Consider the following 22,936-nt stretch of genomic DNA (forward strand, 5'->3'; position numbering starts at 1 on the left):
GCGAGTCCCTCCGTGTGCCTGGCTGCCTGCGTTATTTAAAGCCACAGATCCTCCCTCTCTCCCAGTCCCAGCCACTGTGTTGCATCTGTCTGCCTCACTGCTTGTGTGTCTGTGTGTGTCTGCTTGTGTGAGGGTGTGCTAATAACTAGAGAGACAGAAGAAAGCAACTGATATAGGAGAGCGAACAGGAGAGTGAGACCACAGCACAGCTATGAAATCCATCCAAGCTCTTTGCTTACTGCTCCTCTGTCCGGCTGTGAGCCTCAACACTAGGTGAGTCATAAATAATAATAAGCAAAGGTATTTATGTGTGTCAGCTTCAAGTGAAACAAAAGCTTGCCATGCAGATACACTGACTATATTGTATTCATCTGAAGATTGTATTCAGTCATGTCAAATTGGTTGCGCTTTCTTTATTCTTGCTGCGGGTTTTCCTTGTTTGAATGTTCTGAGTGGAGGGATGAAAGAAGAGCTTATCTGTTGAATCGGGCTGCTTTCCTCCTCATTGCCAGTTGTGGGCAGAGGCACTATTTGTGTCCTCATGTGTGTTGTAATATGCTCTGAATGCCATGATGCATTATCAGGGGTCATCACCACCATGCTGGCTTGTGGTGGACATTTTTGTAAAAAAAATAATATATATGCCACTTGTGACATACACAATAATGTCAATAAACAGCCCTGAATGACCATAACAGGTCTGTAACTCTGAGAGTGAACAAATGGAACCAAATGGACCTGTAACACTCAGAGTTAAGGGGTCCTGGCAAATATAACATTTGAGAACCAATAGTTGGACTCATAATTATGCCATAGTGTCATAGTAAATAAGGTTCATACATGTCCGGAAGAAAACCTGGAGACTTTACACGCAATGCAATGATTGGGTATAATATTTGCATTTGAACTGCCATGGCTTGTAGGAAGAAGACTTTACTGCAGTGCTCACAGTTTTGGCAGCGAGCAAGCTGGAATCTGCACTGGCGAGAAAGGAACGGAAAAGGAAAGGGAGAATTGTGTTGCAGTGTCTTAAAAAGAGTGAGCGAATGAGTGTGCAGGATAAAGAATTGGACTTGAACTAGAGAGTAAGTGATGGACTAAACTGAAATGGTGATGGAGGCCGCGGTCTGTGTGGGAGGATGGATTAATCGCTTGATAAAAATCATTCCACTTCTCGACCAGCTTCTCACAGACATTCATCCTCCGCAAGGTGTGTGTGGGAAGGAAGGGCTTTCTTTCTCTGCATTGTGAGGATGTACAGTAGTACAGGTACAGTAGTACCTCCTGCTGTGAGGACTGAGGAGACATCATCACATGCATGTACAGTAATACCTCCCGCTGACTGTGAGCAGACATCATCACACGCATGTACAGTAGTACCTCCCGCTGTGAGCAGACATCACACACATGTACAGTAGTACCTCCCGCTGACTGTGAGCAGACATCATCACACGCATGTACATTAGTACCTCCCGCTGTGAGCAGACATCACACGCATGTACAGTAGTACCTCCTGCTGTGAGCAGACATCACCACATGCATGTACAGTAGTACCTCCCGCTGTGAGCAGACATAATCACATGCATGTACAGTAGTACCTCCCGCTGTGAGCAGACATAATCACATGCATATGTACAGTAGTACCTCCCGCTGTGAGCAGACATAATCACATGCATATGTACAGTAGTACATGCTGCTGTGAGCAGACATAATCACATGCATATGTACAGTAGTACCTCCTGCTGTGAGCAGACATCATCACATGCATGTACAGTAGTGCATGCTGCTGTGAGCAGACATAATCACATGCATGTACAGTAGTACCTCCCGCTGTAAGGAGACATCATCACATGCATGTACACTTTGTACAGTAGTACATGCTGCTGTGAGCAGACATCATCACATGCATGTACAGTAGTAGGCCTACCTCCCGCTGTCAGCAGACATCATCACATGCATCTACAGTATAGTACCTCCTGCCTGCATCATTGATAGCAGTTTAATTATTAAATAGTATTAGGTTGATGATAGCAGTTGTGTACTACTTCGGGAGTCGAGCCCGCGGCACACTGCCCGACTGGGACTACCGGCCAAGGGGCCTGCATGGACCACTGAGCCACGGCCCAGCTGGCCTGTATTAACAACACAAGTTGTGTGTTGTTAATACTTTTCATCAGTTCAATAATATTTAGGAATCCACTTTCAACCTGGCGTTACACTTTGTGTCATGTCCTTATTAGCCTCGGAAACCCAGACGTTTTTATTTCCAGGGAGAAAAAAAAAGTCTGGGTCCGAGTCCACTTCAATACGGCATAGAGTAGCGCAAACGTCGATCACTCTCTGCTGATTTCTGATCGTCTGCACCTTTGTTAAATTGACGCTCACACACGCACACCCGTACACACACACACACACACACACACACACACACACACACACACACACACACACTCCTCTCTCTCTCTGTCGCTCTAATTAATTAGTCTCATGTCCAGCAGCTGCACACAGTTTCTGCCGGCGGATCCTGCCGGGAGCTGCCTATGCTATAGAAAGCATAGGTGAGTTCCAGGCTATGTCCTTATAGGCTACGCCAGAATCAAGACATTTAGCAAATAGCCGATCTACAAGCTGACACGCTCAGGGCTCGACAGTGCGACTAGGTAGGCTACTCGCATTTGCGACTACAAATATCACCATGCGAGTTGTAAAATTCAATTTGTAGCACAGGTGCGACTACAGGATTTGACCATTCAATCGTGATAAAGACAAGTCTCTGTCTACAGCAAGTGCACATTCTATAGTTCTATACCTACATTTATATTTCTGAACGGCGGTGTCGTTCGCCAAAAAGAGAAGAGCTACAAGCTAACAACTTGTCGAGGCTCAATGCGGTGTCCATTTGAAGATCTGTTCCCTTTGCTCCCACCGCCCCTCCCCTCCCTGTGTCGCTGCTCTTTCCCCTGTCACTGCTTACTGACTGTCAGCAGCGGCAGACAGAGCGAACTCAGCGGGATAGCATTAGCATGATAGCACAGATTCAGAGGGAATTGCTTGGACCCAGACACGTTATTTGCAAAGTTTGTTTGTAATGTTCAAAGTTCAAACGTAACTTACTTTTAACCAAACGCGGGTGAAACAGTGTGCAGCCGTGCACGCACGCGCGCACACACACACACACACACACACATGGAGTGGACGGATTGATGTTTATCAAAAACAACCCTTGCTTAGCGTTTGCTTACAAAAGCGTGTGCCCAGCATAAATGATAATGCGAATGACCGAACTGGCTGGATTACCGTATTAATTTCAGTCAGTCAAAGCCAAGGAGAATGTTACAATACTAATTCACCATCGAGCAGCCTCTGCACTGTCTGAATGTCACACTAACATGATAGTACAGCAGGATAAAAACGGATAGCCTGTCTATCCATCCATGAGCAACATATTATCTATCTAGCTCTGGTCCATAGCTCTAATGTGTTGCACGTATTAGAGGTATGGAACAGAGCTACTATCGATCTATCTACAAAGTATTAGCATAAAACAAATTGATTATATGAAAACAAACATAACAATGATATCATGATGAATATCACTATTTTGTGATAATTGCTGAAATGATAGTGATATAATATTTTGACGTATTATTTTCCACCCCTACCTCATATCACTTCATTAAAGAAAAATCACACCCATGTGAAGTGAGAGGCGCTCTTGTGATCATACATCATCAGATATCATCTCATACTATCGACCCATTTCAAATCTACCCTTTCTGGGCAAGGTTTTAGAAAAATGCATCTTTCATCAATTGGATGTGTTTCTACAGAACAATAATGTGCACAACAAATTCCAATCTGGCTTTAGGAAAGGTCACAGCACAGAAACAGCACTTGTAAAAGTAATGAATGATCTTAGGGTGTCTGCTGACAAGAAACATGTATCCGTTCTCTTACTTCTAGATCTAACGGCTGCATTTGACACGATTGATCACTCAATTTTAATACAGCGTCTGGAGCACTGGATAGGCCTGTCTGGTACGGCCCTATCCTGGTTTTCCTCCTACCTATCAAACAGAAGTTACTTTGTCAATCTAGCCGAGTTTGACTCAGACAAACACAACATCAGTTCTGGTATTCCACAGGCCCTCTGCTTTTCTCCTTATACATACTGCCATTGGGCGAACTCATTGCCAATCACGGAGTCAATTTTCATTTCTATGCTGATGATACCCAATTATATCTTTCTGTGGCTCCAGATGATCCCTGTGCTTTAGACCCGCTGTTTACCTGTCTGTCCAGCATCAAATGTTGGATGAGTGAGAACTTTCTCAAGCTAAATGAGGATAAGACAGAAGTTCTCATAATCGGTTCTAGTGAGCAGAAATAATCAATATTAAGCAGACTTGGCAACCTGACTGTAGAAAGTAACAGTACAGTAAAGAACCTGGGGGTTATTATTGATTCTGAATTGAATTTTAATTCACACATTAATCATGTTACCAAGATTGCCTTTTTTCACCTTAGAAATATTGCACGAATCAGAGCCTATGTGTCCTTGGACGATGCAAAAACGCTAATCCACGCCTTTGTTTTTTCTCGGCTTGATTACTGCAATGCACTTTTTTCAGGACTGCCTAAGAAAACAACTGACAGATTACAACTTGGCCAAAATGCAGCAGCCAGAGTTTTAACTAGAACTAAGATGAGAGAACATATTACTCCAGTGTTGGCATCACTGCACTGGCTTCCGGTTGTTTTTAGGATTGATTTTAAAATTATTTTACTTGTCTATAAAGCTCTCAATGGTCTCGCACCTTCCTACCTACATGACTGCCTGCCTAAATGTGTCCCAAACCGCCCGCTAAGGTCTTCCACTGCTGGCCTGCTCGCTTTGCCTAAAAAAATGGCAACTAAAAAATACGGGGAAGCAGCTATTTGCTTCTACGGGCCGTCGGCATGGAACAAGCTCCCACTGTACCTTCGTCAGGCAGCCTCTGTAGACATTTTTAAAGCTCAGCTCAAGACCCACTTCTACAACATTGCTTTTAATTGATCTTTTATTTTTATTTTTTATTTTTTGTTATTCATGTCCTCACTGTATTGCATTACTGCTTGTTTTTTTATGTCGTTGCCTTGCTTTTCTTTTATTCTCCATTGTTCTGTAAAGCACTTTGAGCTGCATTTCATGTCATGAAAGGTGCTATACAAATAAAGTTTTTATTTATTTTTTATTTTTATACTGGCCAATCAGAATGCCTGTTGCCTGTGATTGGTTAGCTGATTTGCTCGTTTACATATGACATACATTTTCCCTTCAATGTCAATGGCGTTTAATTTATGTCATATTTAGCAGAATTTTGACTTAATTTCTCTGTTGATTGTCAATGGCTCATTTTGAGATGTGTGTGGACAAAGGCTGTATATAGGAGAGGCTAGCGCCCCTTAAAAATACATCATTTTTCATCATGCTCCTAAAATAATTTGTGTGCTACTAGATTTTTCAACTTAGGCGCACACGTGCTACTTGGAAAAATGCTAAGCGTCGAGCCCTGGACACGCTACGCCACGGCATGGTATTAAAGCTTGCCAATTGTCTGCTTTTGCTCGACACTGCCATACAGCGAAATAGGGTATAAAAGAACATGAGGTGAAACATTCTCCCCGACATACAGGAACAGTAATTCATTCCAGCGGCACTTGGATTTGTCATCAAGCATTCTGTGAGCGCACGGTTTCTGCCTTTAGGAGTATAGGATCACGGCATGACAGGGAGAGAAGTCCAGGTTATTGCCCTCTGTATATGTATGCAGACATTAAAGGTCCTGGGCACACCTCTGCGTTTTTCTGCCGGTTTTCCTAAAAAACGCGTCCAGTCTGCAAGGACCTTAATGTCAATACTTTGGAGGCTAACTAGGCTACTGCTGAATGAGTCATGTTTAAGAGACATGTTGTAGACAGGTGTTTGTATTGATGTATCAACCACTGATTTTTTTTATTATTATTATTATTATTTTTTTAAATCTCTTTTAGCCTTTTGGCTAATCTTCCAAGAGTCCAGAAATACATTAAAACATTACAGAATACATTATATTACATTACAAAATAGTACATTGCATTTCAAAAAAACATTTTAAAATATTACAGGGTAACAAAAATACCTATACCTCTAATCCTCAACTCATACAACCGCACACACACACACACACACACACACACACACACACACACACACACACACACACACACACACACACACACACACACACACACACACACACACACACACACACACACAGCATATGCCTGCCCACAGACAGATACAGTTCATTCACCTATCTATAGTAGCCTCGGAATCCCAGACGTTTTTATTTCCAGGGAGAAAAAAAAAGTCTGGGTCCGAGTCCACTTCAATTCGGCATAGTGGACTATGCATTGCAGGGTCGACCTCTTCCCTGAGCCAGCTGAAAACCTGACTGCATACCAACACAGAAACTAGAACTAAAAAAAACAAAGCTAAACAGAAATCCCAGCTATAATGATGAGTTCCATAATTTAACTGCCCTAAAAATAAAAGATCGGCTTCCCATACTATTTTTTATTTTTGGTAGAACATAAATATCCTTGTGTCTTGATCTTGTGTTGACCTGATGTTTCTCACAAACTAATGTTAATTTATTCTTTATGTTTACTGGTTTATTAGATGTTTTTATTTTAGAAATCAATGCAAGAGACTGTTTTCTTATGCTGTGGGCCACCCCATTCTGTTATGCAGTTCATCTGTGTCTATTTCATACCCACATCTTAAGACCATTCTAGCTGCCTTGTTTAGTGTGATCTGCAGTCTTCTCATATCGGTCTGAGCTGCGTTGCCCCATACTGCACAGCAATAGTTTACGTGTCTATAAATCAGACTACGGCATAATATGCCGTAGTCTGATTTATAGACACTTGCAGGGCTTCTATCTGAAGAGACGTTGAAGCTAATATTATTAGCTTCAACGTCTCTTCAGATAGAAGCCCTGCAATTCGCTAGCCACTAGCTTGTAATAGTGAGCCGACTGACGTCACCTACTCAATGTAATACATCTACACAGTATTATGTATGTCAGTGACACAGGCCATTGGCCAAATGTCAACATACAGTACAGTACATAAACCAGTGGTTCTCAAAGACTTTCATGTCAAGGACACCCACATTGATGCATATTAGAAGGAGTCAGATGCACATTTGAAACGGTACCCCATAAGAGAGCGTGTGCGTGTGCCTGTGTGTGTGCACGTGAGAAAAATAACCTCACACTCATGAATCAGTACATCTCAACACATTTCCCATACATCCCACCAGTTGACCCCGACCAATTTCACACAGAATCCGACAACATACACTGGACACACACCACAGCAGTCAAAATATTTAACCATTGGTGCACACATTAAAATTTTCTCTGAACAGGAGCCGAAGCCTGGATTCCTGCCCTACCTCTCCTCTTCCTCTGGTACCTGCCTTGGTCCCAACAGGCTCCCCTCCTCCTCCTCCTCCTCCTCCTCCTTCTCCTCCCCCCTTCCCCCCTCTCCCACACTGCCCACCACCATTCTTCCCCCCTCTTCCTCTTCCTCTCAACGTCCAACAGCCATTGAGTCCCTCCGACCAGCACCTGACCCCCACTCCAATGTGTTGAACCTGTCCAGGTCCGTCCGTCTCACGGCCGCAGAGGCCCAGTTGCTGGAGAGGGGTCTCGCCTACATTCCTCAACCCACAGGGACAGAGTGGGAGGCACTTGGAAGGGACACACTCAGATACCATAGGAGACTTAAATTAATAGACTTTTTCAAAAACACACAGACAGACGGACATACACCTTTTGTCCTGCCCTCCACCTGGGAGCCAAAACTCTCCCAGGTGGACGGCAGTATACGAGACCTCATACAGCTAGATAACCATAGACTTAATCAGTACCACCCATCACTAGACAGACCTGACAACCTGACCACAGACGAACGGAACAGCATCACAACACTGCGGAACAACAAACAAATAGTTATTAAACCAGCTGATAAAGGTTAAAAATAGTCATTTTAGATAATTTCCAATACACATATGAAGCCAACAGACAACTATCCAACACAAGATACTACACTCACATAGCAGCCAGCATACAACCACAGACTCAGATCAAACTCAGACAAATCATTACAACACTTTATCACCAAAACTACATCACCTCCAAACAACGCGACTTCCTCTATGGACCCGATAACCCCAGACCTAGGATATTCTATCTACTACCCAAAATCCATAAGGATCCACAGACTTGGACTATTCCCTTCGAGGTGCCTCCCGGCAGACCCATAGTGTCAGACTGCAGCAGTGAGTCCTACCACATAGCACAATACATAGACCACTTCCTCAACCCCCTCTCCACCATACACGCCAGTTATTTAAGAGACACATATATTTCCTGGAAAAAATCAAGCCCATAGCCGTGCCACCACACACATACATTTTAACCATAGACATTGACAGCCTTTACACTAACATACATACAGCGACTGGTTTACAGGCAGTTAGAAATATTTTCCAGACACACCCGGACAACACTAGACCAGACAATGCCATTTTACAACAACCTGTGGAATTGCAGGTGTTCCTTCTCCATACAGTACATACATACATACATATATACATGAGGAACTCAAAAATGTGTTTCATAAACGGAAATGTTTTCCGAGTGTCATGTTTTAGGTATGCGGTCTAGTCTAACTTGGACTGGGTGCAGTACTTTCATCCGACGGAGCATTGGTCCGAACGACAACCTACCTCCTCCCTCACCCTAACCCTAACCTCCCCCGGGGCAGACACCTAAACCTAACCGCAACCCTCTCCCGACCCGCAGCGCACCTCGGAGCATTGCTCCTTCGGAGCAATGCTCTGTCGGATGATAGTATGCCTCCCACTTGGACTCAGAGGGGTGGACGCCTCTGCCTTGCATAGTCCCCAGTGAATAGGCAGTTTGCCCTTCACTGGTAACCCTATTTTTGAATTATTTTTAAATATATGAAGGTATTGTGGGCTGGGCTTTTTACAAAAAAGCCCCCCTTTTAAATACATACACACATAGTATACATACCTACATACATACATTTCAGAAGTTGAAGCCGTTTTTAAGGACCCACTTTTAGGCCAGTGCAACAGAGCAATCTCTTTATTTTTTTAAACCCTACCCATTTTAACCAAATACATACTACATACATACAGTATACATGTACATACATACATACATACATACATATAAAAATATATAAATAATTGTACACAATTCTACAACTGTGTATGCTGTATAGGCGGAGATAGTGAAACCTATATGCTCTGAAGTCTGAATAGACATTCTTTCTTATACGTTCTGTCACTAGGATAACTTCTAGTCTGTGAAATATTATTAGTGTCAGTTTGCTTGCCTCACCCCTGAAACACATGAAAAACTGGAAAAATACAAAAATTGTGGCAATCTTTAAGTATTTTTCCGCATAGGCCTACTGTAGGCATATTTGTAGACTGTACTTTAAACAATGTCGGGACTCAGGTAAGGTTTTGGATGCTAATTGGGGAAAGCAGTGTTTGAGTCAGTGCAGATTGTGCTTTTGGAGAGCGATTACATTAGCTTGTAAGATACAATAACACATAATTGTTTTCTGTAATTGTAATTGTAGTAACTTGTAACTAATTAATTTGATCATTTAAACTGGGCTGATAGAGTCTCCATGCATGCAGTTAAGAGCTTGTTCCCCACATTGAGTGCTGGTTTTCAATCTGAATTGTTTCACTTTACTTGTTCATTTGAAATATGGTTAGCATGTTTAACCTCGTTGTATTGTGGTTTAAATGCACTTTTATGGCACATTCTAAAAAATATATCACACTTTCTTTCTATGCAGTTCTACATGTTCTACATCAATGGAACTATATCTCACACAGAGAATAGGAAATAACAAGATTGTATCCTATGTCATTCATTTTGTGTTGCTGTAGTCAGTGTAGTGTAGTGTAATCATGTGAGTAGATTGTATTTGGAACAAGTATTTTCATGTTGCTGTAGTGTAAGCTTGACAACAAGGTATTTAGATGGTAAAACATAAAATCCAGTTAATACATTAGTTTCCTGCTAGATAAACTAATCAAATGATTCCCGAGCGCGGCACGACTGCAGCTCACCGCTCCTTGGCTGCGGCTCACCGCTCCAAGAGATGGGGTCAAATGCGGAGAACAAATTTCACTTCGGTAACGTGTGTGACAAATTGTACGACTTTCATAGTCTGATCTGAAATACTGTAGTAAGGTCCTGCAGGTAAAAAGGAATGAATGTCCTGTAATCTATCTGTGGTGTTTGATAGCAAGACTTTGGTCAGCCTCAGCGACCTTAGGCTCAACTTATGTAACATTATGTTATGTAGCATTTTAACCCATTCTGGGCGGGGTTCCCTATTTGTACCTTACCCCCTCAGGCCGGGAACCCATATTTGGGTTCTGTACAGTATGTACAGTATTCAAAAATGTAAACATTTTGATTCTGCTATATCAATATTTGAAGTTTTTCAGAAACCTTAGGTCAGGATTTAGAGGCGTTTTTAGAATCGGCCTTAGGCCTGAATGGTAGACATAGCACTCTATAGTGTTATGACTCGGTGTGGTGTGACCCAAATGCACAACAAGGAGAGGCAAAGCAGAGTAAAGCCCACCCGGGCGGATGTTTATTCACAAACACAGGGGAAAAGGAGATGCAGGGGTCCGTAGGCTGCTCCACAGAGCTCGGGTCCCGGAAACACTGGAAAGGAGAAGAGGAGGTGAGTCAAAGGCAGGTCCACAGAGCAGAGAATAAGCACAGTAACGGCGTGACGTTTAACTGTCTAAGACTATAAATACTGAGGGCCTAAATGTCTGGCTGTCTAACTTTACCAACCGAAGACTGGGGAAGAACTGGCGTCAAGCTGCAGACAGGTCTGGCTTTTGTAGGCTCATCAGGTGATTGCAGACGACATCCAGGTGGGGAGATTGTAACAGGGAGAGAGGTGCTGTGGAGTGCTCTGGAGTCCTCTGGCGCTGAATATAAGTGCCCAGAACACCCACAGCACATGGATGTAGAGGTGATGGAGAGCGAACTGTAACACTATAGTGTATATGTATAGTGACATTATACAGATATTCCACTGTTAGGTTCTTAGCTTATGACTGTTTGATGTATTACCATGTTTTTTGTTCTTGCTTACTGTAAATCGCTCTGGATTAAGAGCGTCTGCCAAAATGTAGGCATGTAATGCCTACATTTTGACATGAAACATGAAACCATCCTAAAGAGGAAACCAGGACAGAGGCATGACTTCAGTTACAGAATACCACTAAGTATATCGTCGCTGTTGGGTGGAAGATCACTACTAGTAAAAAACAGCAGATCCACAAGCCCTCAAGGGGGTCACAATGCCATGGCTTTTCATTCATTAATTTACTGTAGGCCTACATAAATCAATTAAATACTACAGGTTTCCTCCCAACAGCAATGCTATTGTTTTAAAACCTATACACAAGAAACATTGGAGCTCATTAGAGAGAAATGATGAAAACCCTTTCAGTCAGACAACTCAAGGAGGATGTAATATATATATTTATTGAATATAAGATAATCAATGCAATATATTTATTATGGTTTGGCGATGTATTGGATCTGCTTTTTAGGTACTCAGGTCAAGCGCATCAGTCCCGACCATAGGGACTCTGAATCCCCCTTACCTAAACAGTAGATCCAAAACGACAGGTGGTAGCTGGGGTGGAGGTGGGTGAGCACTTTGTATACAGCAGCACGCAGTATACAAAAAGGCAGCAGCAGCAGAATTGAGCGCAGGATGTATGACAGCAGCACGCTGATACAACAGCAGTAAGCAAGCAGAATTGACCGCAGGTTGTATGACAGCAGCACGCCGATACAACAGCAGTAAGCAAGCATAATTGAGCGCAGGTTGTATGACAGCAGCACGCTGATACAACAGCAGTAAGCAAGCAGAATTGAGCGCAGGTTGTATGACAGCAGCACGCTGATACAACAGCAGTAAGCAAGCAAGAAGGCAGAGGAATGCAAACCTCTGGTTCAAGTAGCCGGTATGAGAGATTGGGTGAGCGTGTGATTGGCTGAGTGAATCATGTGGATGAGAGCCTGATGCTGCGGTGGCCCAATTGACGGCCGGCGCGCTGACTGAGGTTCCCTGACTGAACTTGCTCTGCGCATGTCTACGACAGGCGCAAATGCTCATTTCATCAAATATATTTTCCCGTGTCCCCTAGGGTAGGTACCCTCACAGTGGCGTGCACAGATAGACACTAGGGGGTGCTAGAGCCCCCACAATCTAAAGCTATGTTTCTATGTCAGTGGTTCTTCGATTAAAGAAAAATAGCAGACCTACAAGCTCGTAGCGCGCCACTCGGTGGCGCGCTATGAGCTTGTAGATCTGCTATTTTTCAATAGCTAAAGTACCAAAATGGGTTCCCACCCCAAAATGCGCTGCACAAGGTGCCCTTTTTTTCACTTGAGCACCTGCCCCTCTAAATGTCTGTGCACGCCACTGCCGCCTGGAATGAACTTCCAATGCACCTTAGACTGGAAGCCTCCCTATAGATGCTTTTAAAGCACAGTCTTTTAATAATAATAATAATACTTTATCTGTATAGCACCTTTCATGACATGAAATGCAGCTCAAAGTGCTTTACAGAGCAATGGAGAAAAAAATAATAAAAGCAAGGCAACGACATTAAAAAACAAGCAGTAATGCAATACAGTGAGGACATGAATAACAAAAAATAATAAAAAAAGATCAATTAAAAGCAATGTTGTAGAAGGCAGGCAGTCATGTAGGTAGGAAGGTTTGGGACATATTTAGGCAGGCAGTCATGTAGGTAGGAAGGTTTGGGACATATTTAGGCAGGCAGTCATGTAGGTAGGAAGGTGCGAGACCATTGAGAGCTTTATACACAAGTAAAATAATTTTAAAATCAATCCTAAAAACAACCGGAAGACTTTTATTTAACTTTTATTGTTTTGTTGACTAACTGTTTTACCTATTTCAGTGACTTTTTTATGTTTTTATGTTTTCATCACGCCTCTGTCCTGTGCTTTATGCATGTTTTCATCACGTCTCTGTCCTGTGCTTTATGCATGTTTTCATCACGCCTCTGTCCTGTGCTTTATGCCTGTTTTCATCACGTCTCTGTCCTGTGCTTTATGCATGTTTTCATCACGCCTCTGTCCTGTGCTTTATGCATGTTTTCATCACGCCTCTGTCCTGTGCTTTATGCATGTTTTCATCACGCCTCTGTCCTGTGCTTTATGCCTGTTTTCATCACGTCTCTGTCCTGTGCTTTATGCATGTTTTCATCACGTCTCTGTCCTGTGCTTTATGCATGTTTTCATCACGTCTCTGTCCTGTGCTTTATGCATGTTTTCATCACGCCTCTGTCCTGTGCTTTATGCCTGTTTTCATCACGTCTCTGTCCTGTGCTTTATGCATGTTTTCATCACGTCTCTGTCCTGTGCTTTATGCATGTTTTCATCACGCCTCTGTCCTGTGCTTTATGCATGTTTTCATCACGCCTCTGGCCTGTGCTTTATGCATGTTTTCATCACGCCTCTGCCCTGTGCTTTATGCATGTTTTCATCACGCCTCTGCCCTGTGCTTTATGCATGTTTTCATCACGCCTCTGTCCTGTGCTTTATGCATGTTTTCATCACGCCTCTGTCCTGTGCTTTATGCATGTTTTCATCACGCCTCTGTCCTGTGCTTTATGCATGTTTTCATCACGTCTCTGTCCTGTGCTTTATGCATGTTTTCATCACGCCTCTGTCCTGTGCTTTATGCATGTTTTCATCACGTCTCTGTCCTGTGCTTTATGCATGTTTTCATCACGCCTCTGTCCTGTGCTTTATGCATGTTTTCATCACGCCTCTGTCCTGTGCTTTATGCATGTTTTCATCACGTCTCTGTCCTGTGCTTTATGCATGTTTTCATCACGCCTCTGCCCTGTGCTTTATGCCTGTTTTCATCACGCCTCTGTCCTGTGCTTTATGCATGTTTTCATCACGTCTCTGTCCTGTGCTTTATGCATGTTTTCATCACGCCTCTGCCCTGTGCTTTATGCATGTTTTCATCACGTCTCTGTCCTGTGCTTTATGCCTGTTTTCATCACGTCTCTGTCCTGTGCTTTATGCATGTTTTCATCACGTCTCTGTCCTGTGCTTTATGCATGTTTTCATCACGCCTCTGTCCTGTGCTTTATGCCTGTTTTCATCACGCCTCTGTCCTGTGCTTTATGCATGTTTTCATCACGCCTCTGTCCTGTGCTTTATGCATGTTTTCATCACGCCTCTGGCCTGTGCTTTATGCATGTTTTCATCACGTCTCTGTCCTGTGCTTTATGCATGTTTTCATCACGCCTCTGCCCTGTGCTTTATGCATGTTTTCATCACGTCTCTGTCCTGTGCTTTATGCCTGTTTTCATCACGTCTCTGTCCTGTGCTTTATGCATGTTTTCATCACGTCTCTGTCCTGTGCTTTATGCATGTTTTCATCACGCCTCTGTCCTGTGCTTTATGCCTGTTTTCATCACGCCTCTGTCCTGTGCTTTATGCATGTTTTCATCACGCCTCTGTCCTGTGCTTTATGCATGTTTTCATCACGCCTCTGTCCTGTGCTTTATGCATGTTTTCATCACGTCTCTGTCCTGTGCTTTATGCCTGTTTTCATCACGTCTCTGTCCTGTGCTTTATGCATTTTTTCATCACGCCTCTGGCCTGTGCTTTATGCATGTTTTCATCACGCCTCTGTCCTGTGCTTTATGCATGTTTTCATCACGCCTCTGTCCTGTGCTTTATGCATGTTTTCGTCACACCTCTGTCCTGTTGGTAGTCATGGCTGCCAGTTCCTATTGGATGTTTGTAGTCATGGCTGCCAGTTCTTATTGGCTGTTGGTAGTCATGGCTGACAGTTCCTATTGGCTGTTGCTAGTTATGGCTGCCAGTTCCCACCTGATGTTGTGAGGGAGTCCAGACTGCTCCAGACCGTACTGACCGAACCGAACTGCTAGCTTACACAACGTCTTCAGACTAGGACTTAAGTCCAAGACATACAGGTAATCAGGTCTTTTGACTCCCCCAAAGAGGATGATGCGATCTCCCATCATGCAACAGCACATTTTAGACGTCGGAGACGGGCCTTTCCCCTTGGGCTCAACCCTCTTCCAGGAGAAGGTCTCTGGACTGAATTTCCACAGATCATTTAAGTAGTGTTTATGGTACTCGTTAACATAGTGTCCACCAAATATGTACAGCTCTCTATTGTAGGTAAAGGCTGAATGACTGAAGCGTCCTTCTGGAAGGATCTGTGCAGAAGGTGTGTCCAGCCAGTGGTTGGTCTCTGTGTCAAACACTCTGATGGTGTTGTAGTTCTGAACCCGCCCATAGCGTCCAAATACAAACATCTTTGTCCCGATGATGGTAGCATAGTGACTGAATATAGCAGGAGGTTCCTCTGTTCCTCTGGTGTTAATTAAAGTCCAGACCATTGTGGTGGTGTCCAACTTGTAGATGTCATTAGTTCCAGTCCGCTCGGTGAATCCATAGATAAACATGACTTTTCCCAACACACAGGCTAAGTGGTGGTCGATTCTGGAGATTCCGAACTCTGGAGCAGTCCCAGAAATCTGTGGTTTAAACCATGTGTGGACGTCAACATCAAAGGCACAAAGCAGGTTCCCTCCCCAGATGTAGACAGTATATTCAATCAGCACAGCTGTGAAGTAGTAGCAACTGGATGGAACCTCAAGGTGAGGTTCTCCTCTTCCAGTTCTCACTGTGGTCAACTCCTTCCAGTGTAAAGTCAGTGTGTTGAAGACCTGCACAACAATCATTCTTCTTTTCTTCTTACCCCTCCATCTAAAGTAGTACAGCTCGTGTGTCACCGCTACAGCAGCATGATGTCCTTGCTTTGGGGATCCTTTCTGATGCAACGTCCAGGAAAACATTTCTTAACTCGACGGTTGACGGTGAACTGAAGTAAAGCTGTTGGTTTCCTGCTCTGTAGAAGAACGAAGAGCTCAATAGAAAAGAAAAGGAGATGAGGTACGAAATGAGGTACGCTTCTAGATTCTAGAGCTCTTTGAATCTTGGCCGGAGGAGTCTTGAAGATGTGGTGATGGTTGGAGATTATTGGGAGTGCTGATTTAACCTGGACTCTGATTTAACCTGGACTCTGATTTAATCTGGTCTGATTTCATCTGGACTCTCTTTGAGGCTGTCTTTTATCCTGCTGGCTAGAGTGATGTCACAGCGGTGAGGTCATAGCAGTGACATCATCGGCTGCGGTATATCCATATATGGCCTGCCAGCAGGTCAGCCCCGCCCAGTGTTGAACAAGTTACTTAACACATTCCCCGCTTTTGGCGTAGACCTACGTCATTTGAATTAATCTGACCCAGCGCCATTAGTGTAAATCTACGCCCAGCGGTCTAGGCGATGGCGATGCGTCGTCTTGGTCGGCGCGCGCATGTACGCACACCTCATTGTTTCTGTTCCTTTTGATCGCCGTTATCCACAGCAAACGTAGTGATGGTCGCGGTGATGCTTTGTGGACTGGTATCCCGTCCGACAAGTAATGCAGTGAGTGTGAGTGTGTGTTGTACAGGTGTGTGTGTGTGTGTGTGTACAGGTGTGTGCATGTACAGGTGTGTGTGTGTGTACAAGTGTGTGTGTGTACAAGTGTGTGTGCGTGTACAGGTGTGTGTGTGTACAGGTGTGTGTGTGCGTGTACAGGTGCGTGCGTGTACAAGTGTGTGTGTGTGTGTACAGGTGTGTGTGTGTACAGGTGTGTGCTTGTACAGGTGTGTGTGTACAGGTGTGTGCGTGTACAGGTGTGTGTGTGTACAGGTGTGTGTGTGTACAGGTGTGTGTGTGTACAGGTGTGTGTGTGTGTGTGTGTATGGCGCTCCATTAGTGCCACTACAAACGCTGCTCGCGTCGCATGGACCCGTTTTTTATGCGTGCGTGCGTGCGTGCATACGTCCGTTCAGCGCAGGCCATACAAAAACCATACTGCATTGGTACTGCACATGGCCGCGTTGAGTTTTTTTTATGCGTGCATGCGTGCATACGTCCGTTCCACGCAGAAAGCACCGCTGCTTTGACGTATGCTTTGACGCATGCTTTGTGGCTTGCAGCTCTGCACCCATGTTAACGCGTCGCGTTACTACTGCATCGCGTTTGCGTTCTGTGTACTGTACTGCATCGCGTTGTGATGTCGCGTCGTGTAGCCTAAAAAATATTTAAAAAATATTTAAACAAATATTAATATTAATTCATAATTATTATTATAATAATACATATTAAAAAATAAATAAATATAATAAATAAAATATATATAATATATATATTAATATATATATATATATACATATATAATAATAATTATTATTATTATTATTATTATTTAATATTAGTAATATAATAATAATAAATAATATTATTATTATTTAAAGCTATATCTTTAAATTAATTAAAAATAATAAGAAAATAATAAAAAAATAACTAAAGTTTGTTCATTAATCGTTTGATCATAATCATTATTATGATTATTATTTTTAATGAGTTATGGCCTCATTAATTCCTCATTCATTCGGTGTTCATTAATTAATTGCACAACACAATGGGAGAGTTTATAAGTGCCGCCCGCCCACTGCTTTTTTGCACAGATTAATAGCCAGATTAATTCATAACATATTCAAAGTAATAAATGTGATCAGTGCCAGTGATTTCAACCACAAGTCGGCACAGTTGATATACAGTTATAGCTGAAAATAAAATTAATTTCTTTTTTTGGTGGTTTTCGTTTTTAGCCACATTAACTATAAACTATTAAATCTGCATTCCATGCTTCGGAATATTAGAAAAAATATACAGATATCTATATTATATGTATATATGGCATTATTAATATTATTATTATTCATTACACACGCACGCGCACACACGCACATGCACGCTCACGCACGGTGCACGCACGGTGCACGCAATGGGTTTCAAAATCATGGGATACAAATTATAGAAACAATAATAATAATTGAAAGTAGAATCATTAAGATTTTGCTTTTACATTTCTCTGCCAAGTATATTGGTTACAATTCAGTAGAGCTTGATTGAGAGGAAGCAGAAATGTATGGAGTACAGCAGGAAAGATGTACTGAATTGATCTGTACATCCCAGGCCAAAGAGGTGTGGTGCAGAGCTCATGCTTTTGCAAAAATCAAGTGGTACTTATCCAGAACAAAAGGCTGCATTGACAGAGTCCCACATGCTTCCACTGTCCACCTCTCACACTACAACTAGCCTCGGAAACCCAGGCGTTTTTATTTCCAGGAAGAACAAAACACTACACTACAACCAACACTGATTTAGGCCTACTCGTTATAGATGCCTTGGACAGGTGATCTATACTTATTTTTCACTTGTTTGCCGTCTCATACCTCGACATGCAGGCTTTTCTTGGAAACTGAGTTGTTTAAAGCATTAAATATTTAAGTTATGTTTGGACAACAGAGAAGAACTTGGCTCTGGCAGGAGTATGTGGTGCTGCATAATGTTCACATCAGGCTGTAAATATGAACATATTGTAAATGAAATGGAGTTGCTCTTCAATATTACACAGGTGAGATGGGATAATTAATGACAGAGCTGGGCGATAGCCATACTGAATCAATGATGCGAATGTGTTATTGGTCTAGATTATGCCTCTGTAATGTTGAAATCTGTCAGCGCTGTATATGTACATTTTTCCAAATTATGATGTGACTGACTAACTATTAGGGCAGAAACCTTTTATCTCCATCTTTCAACATTGCATGGTCCGCAACTGCAACATAGCAATGACATGCATGGGCACCAGAAGGGACACAAATAAAAAGAAGACCAAAGACCGCCTGGAGGCATAGAGTTGAGAAAGAAAATAAGCAGGATGGAAATCATGGTCCGAAGTGAGGACTGCAGCAGCTGACCGTGAAAAGTGGAAGCACTCTGTGAAGGCCACAATGTGGATAGGTACAGGTTATTGTTAAATTACCAATAAAAAGTATTAGAGTTGTGACTAAATAACTATGTTGGGTCCATTGGAAACACAGGTATACAAGGTTTCCATCCGACAAGCAACAATATCCTTGTCGTTGAAGCCATAGGCCTATACGGTGCAATTCACTGCAATAGGTATACTGTACTGTATTGGTACAGTAGCTTTTGTAAGGTTGGATTAATATAATGAGCATACATATATCATACTTAAAGGAGAAAAAAATAAGCCATCTCCTTCTATAGTTGTTTTTCTTGGTGCTGTGTTGTTGTGTGAAAGACTAGAGCTGTTCAACTTAATAATGCGTGTAAATTGGCAACATGAGCTGGCTTCTTTAACTCGCTCTGTTGACTCACTGACACTATGCTAGTTGATCTGGAAAACATGCTACAGGTAATCATTTAGATCCAATCAATACCTTCGTACAAGACACAATCAATTAATTTAATTAAGAAGAGAGACATTAGACAAATGTGGCATTATATAAAAAATGGAACTAAATTGCTTTTTAGGGGTATTAAAACTAATTCCCATACCGGTATTAATTTTTGCTTTGCAATTGTTGACAAGACATTCATCTTAAACATAACAGCTTGGCCAGGTCTTTCAAGTAGCTGAAATAATGTGTGACACTGCGGGAAAGTAAGAATTTACTGGAGGTCAAGTGTGGAACACAGGGGGATTTAGACCCTGCTATCGACCAGGGGGGAGATGGTAATGTCTTTAATCTATACATTGATGGACTGCAGCGTGTCTGGCACGACCAGCAACTAAGAGAGAGCAATCTGCCAATTCCCCTGACCATTGTTTAGTGCCCGCCTGATGAACGGACCGCCATTTGAACAAATAATGCTTGCCTAAGGAAGTGTGGAATGCAGTATTTACTTGAACTTTGTGTCAGGCAAAACTAAAAAGATCTGTAATGAACTTCAGTGTGATTCTGTACCGTAGTGAAGGGTCTGTCATTATCTGAATTAAATGTTGGTTGATTTGTTTTACTGCAAGGCAATGTGGGAGTGATCTGTATTATTTGGATTGACAAGCCTTTGCCAAAACAATGATATACATTGTGAGGTGTCTTTTCTTTTCTGAAGAAACAAAAAGCAGCGTGCAGCAGATGTGGGAAAAACCGGGTCAGGATACAGATGAAGTGGGTTTAAAGCAGACGTCTTTATTTGCAGTCAAAAGAGCAATCCACCGTCAAGACAAAGGCACAAAGGGAAAAAAACGTCCTCTGGGAACTCTGGATAAAAACACACAGCAACTTGTCTAGCCAAAAGTGAGCAACCGGATCCAGCAGAACCTCGATCAAACCACAAACCTGTCCTTATATTTGTAACTAGGCCCCTCCTCCTCCCGGACATACGGAGCTCTTTCCGGTTGGAGAGAGGCGGGACCTAGGACAAAGGGACCTGATCCTGGTTTAACTGGAGCCCTAATTTTTAACCGATATAATGAATACATAGTTTAAAACTTAACAAGACTTAAATGTAAACTGTGAACAGACTCCTATGGACATGGTTAATCATAACTTAAAAGTATATGAAACGGAAACAGACTTGTAGTTAGGAAATGTTTAACGGAACTATACAATAAAACTGAACATTCTCTTTTAAGAAGTGAATTAACACGGTTTAACCCAATGGAGCGAAACACTATAATCTTATAGCACATTCTAAATGAGTACAAGTTGCTTAGTTGCACAGCACTCACTATTAATAGTTTCAACAATAGCGTCTATATCTTTCTATAGTGACAGATTGTAAAAGTCATTCTTAGGGAAAATGTGGCACAGTTACTCAGTGAAAGTCATTGACAGAGCGTACCCAAACGGTCACCTGGAAAATTCCAACCTCTCACTCCAGGGGAGCGAGCTTCAAACAGTTAGAACAATAGCTTCGGATTCAGGTGTGAAGTGTAAACTCAAAGTAGTTTGATGAGACATTCTAGTGACTTAATAGTACCTTTGGTTCATGGAATTATACGACAATTGCAAAGCAGCATTTCATTGTGGAGTTCCAAAGGGGCTTGTCTGGCTAGGGAGTCGGGACAGAATACAAATCTGTGACGTCTACTTGGAGAATATTAGAATATTTTGGAGACATTTTCCTGCCAAGGCAGACGATTCACTGGTTGAGGAACTTTTTAATTAGTTTTAAAAAGTATCATATTCAGCATGAATTGTTGGGTTCTTATTAGCTCAGCAGTTCAGTGCCAATGGCAGAAACAAAACAAAACACACACGCTAGGCAGGGTTGCCTATCCAAGGCCTGTAAACTTTGGGAGGCAGTCATAGCCAGCCATAGATGGGTTTGAAACAAACAAACACAATTAGGTCAAGTCTAGACATCTGGACCACTAGTTTTCAAAGTTGGGACTGGGGACCCCTGTGGGTCCTCAAGGGGCTTCCAGGGGGTCCCCAGGTAATGTCCATCCATACATCTTCAACCGCTTATCCGTAGTCGGTCGCTGGGGCAACAGCTCCACCAGAGAGCTCCAGACTTCCCTATCCAGAGCAACATTAGTGACTTCCTCCTGGGGGATCATGAGACGTTCCAAGGCCAGTGAGTCGATGTAATCCCTCTATCTGAACCTTGGTCTGCTCCTCCAAGTGGGACGTGTATCGAGGACCTCCCTAGGGAGACGCCTGAGAGGCATCCTAACCAGATGCCTGAACCACCTAAGCTGGCTCCTTTCCAGGCGAAGGAGCCAGTCTCTCCCGCGTGACTCACCCTTTCTCTAAGGGAGATGCCAGCCACCCGTCGGAGAAAACTAATTTCAGCCCAGTTAAATGTGGAACAGTTTAAATACGTAAGCCCTAATTAAAAAAAGTAAAAAATGTTCAGAACCATTCGTGATGCCACGTATTGTGAGATCGGCTATTTTAACACATTTTGAGTTATGGGGTCCCTGACACAAAATCATTTCACATGCGGGTCCGTAGCCATGAATTAAATATCAATTTCTGTAATTGCGGGTCCTTGACCTGAAACTCTCTAGTCTAGACAGTCTCATTGTTTAAGCCACCAAACAACAGCTTCTGCAGAGAGATGATTACGGCTATGACTTTCAAGGGTGGAGCTGGTGCCCCAAAGTCGAGAGGAAATGACATTAGTGTGTGACAACGGTAACATCCTCTGCACAAAGTAGAATGTGAATGATAATTGAACTGCGAAGGACACCTCGAAATGGGCGCTCCATGGCAACCAACCCTGGCTGCATGACAGTAATGGAGTGGTCTACACTAGTAAACAGAACCTTGGGCCGCTCCGACAAATGAGAACGAAATTAAAAGGACAGACAGCATGATCTGTGTGAAGAATAGCTGCATGTTTCAACCTGGATTAACTATTTCCTTCCCTTAATCTGATATCTCTTATATCAAGAGCATCATTCCTGCTAGTATTGATCCTTTACAATTTGCTTACTGTTCAAATAGATCTGTGGATGACGCAATCTCTCTTGCTTTACACACTGCCCTGGTACATCTAGAAAAGAAAAGCTCTCATGTCAGACTACTGTTCATAGACTATAGTTCCGCATTTAACACTATTGTACCATCTAAATTAGTGTTGAAACTCAGTGGCCTTGGTGGGCAGCTCCATATATGTAACTGGCTATTTGATTTTCTGACAGGCAGGCCCCAGTGTGTATGCATAGGAGAGAGATGCTCATCCACAATTCTCACCAGAACTGGTGCGCCCCTAGGCTGCTGCCTCAGTCCTCTGTTGTACAGCTTGTTTATGTTTGATTGTGTCGCCAGATATGAGAATAACATCATAATTAC

At 42.7% G+C, this 22,936-nt stretch overlaps 1 protein-coding gene across 1 annotated transcript in view; it reads left to right on the plus strand.

Moving 5' to 3' along the window:
- Positions 1-211: 211 nt before the first annotated feature.
- Positions 212-22,936, plus strand: part of LOC310876896 (leucine zipper protein 2-like) — a gene marked incomplete at both ends in the record, with an annotated part of 151,864 nt that continues 129,139 nt past the window's right edge. Inside the window, one exon of the mRNA XM_083790546.1 lies at positions 212-273. Coding sequence (XP_083646672.1) covers positions 212-273 — 62 coding nt within the window. The remainder of the gene's footprint in view (positions 274-22,936) is intronic.

Source organism: Protomyctophum parallelum (genome assembly GCF_964188405.1).
Source record: "Protomyctophum parallelum genome assembly, chromosome: 2".
NCBI classification, from domain to species: Eukaryota; Metazoa; Chordata; class Actinopteri; order Myctophiformes; family Myctophidae; genus Protomyctophum; species Protomyctophum parallelum.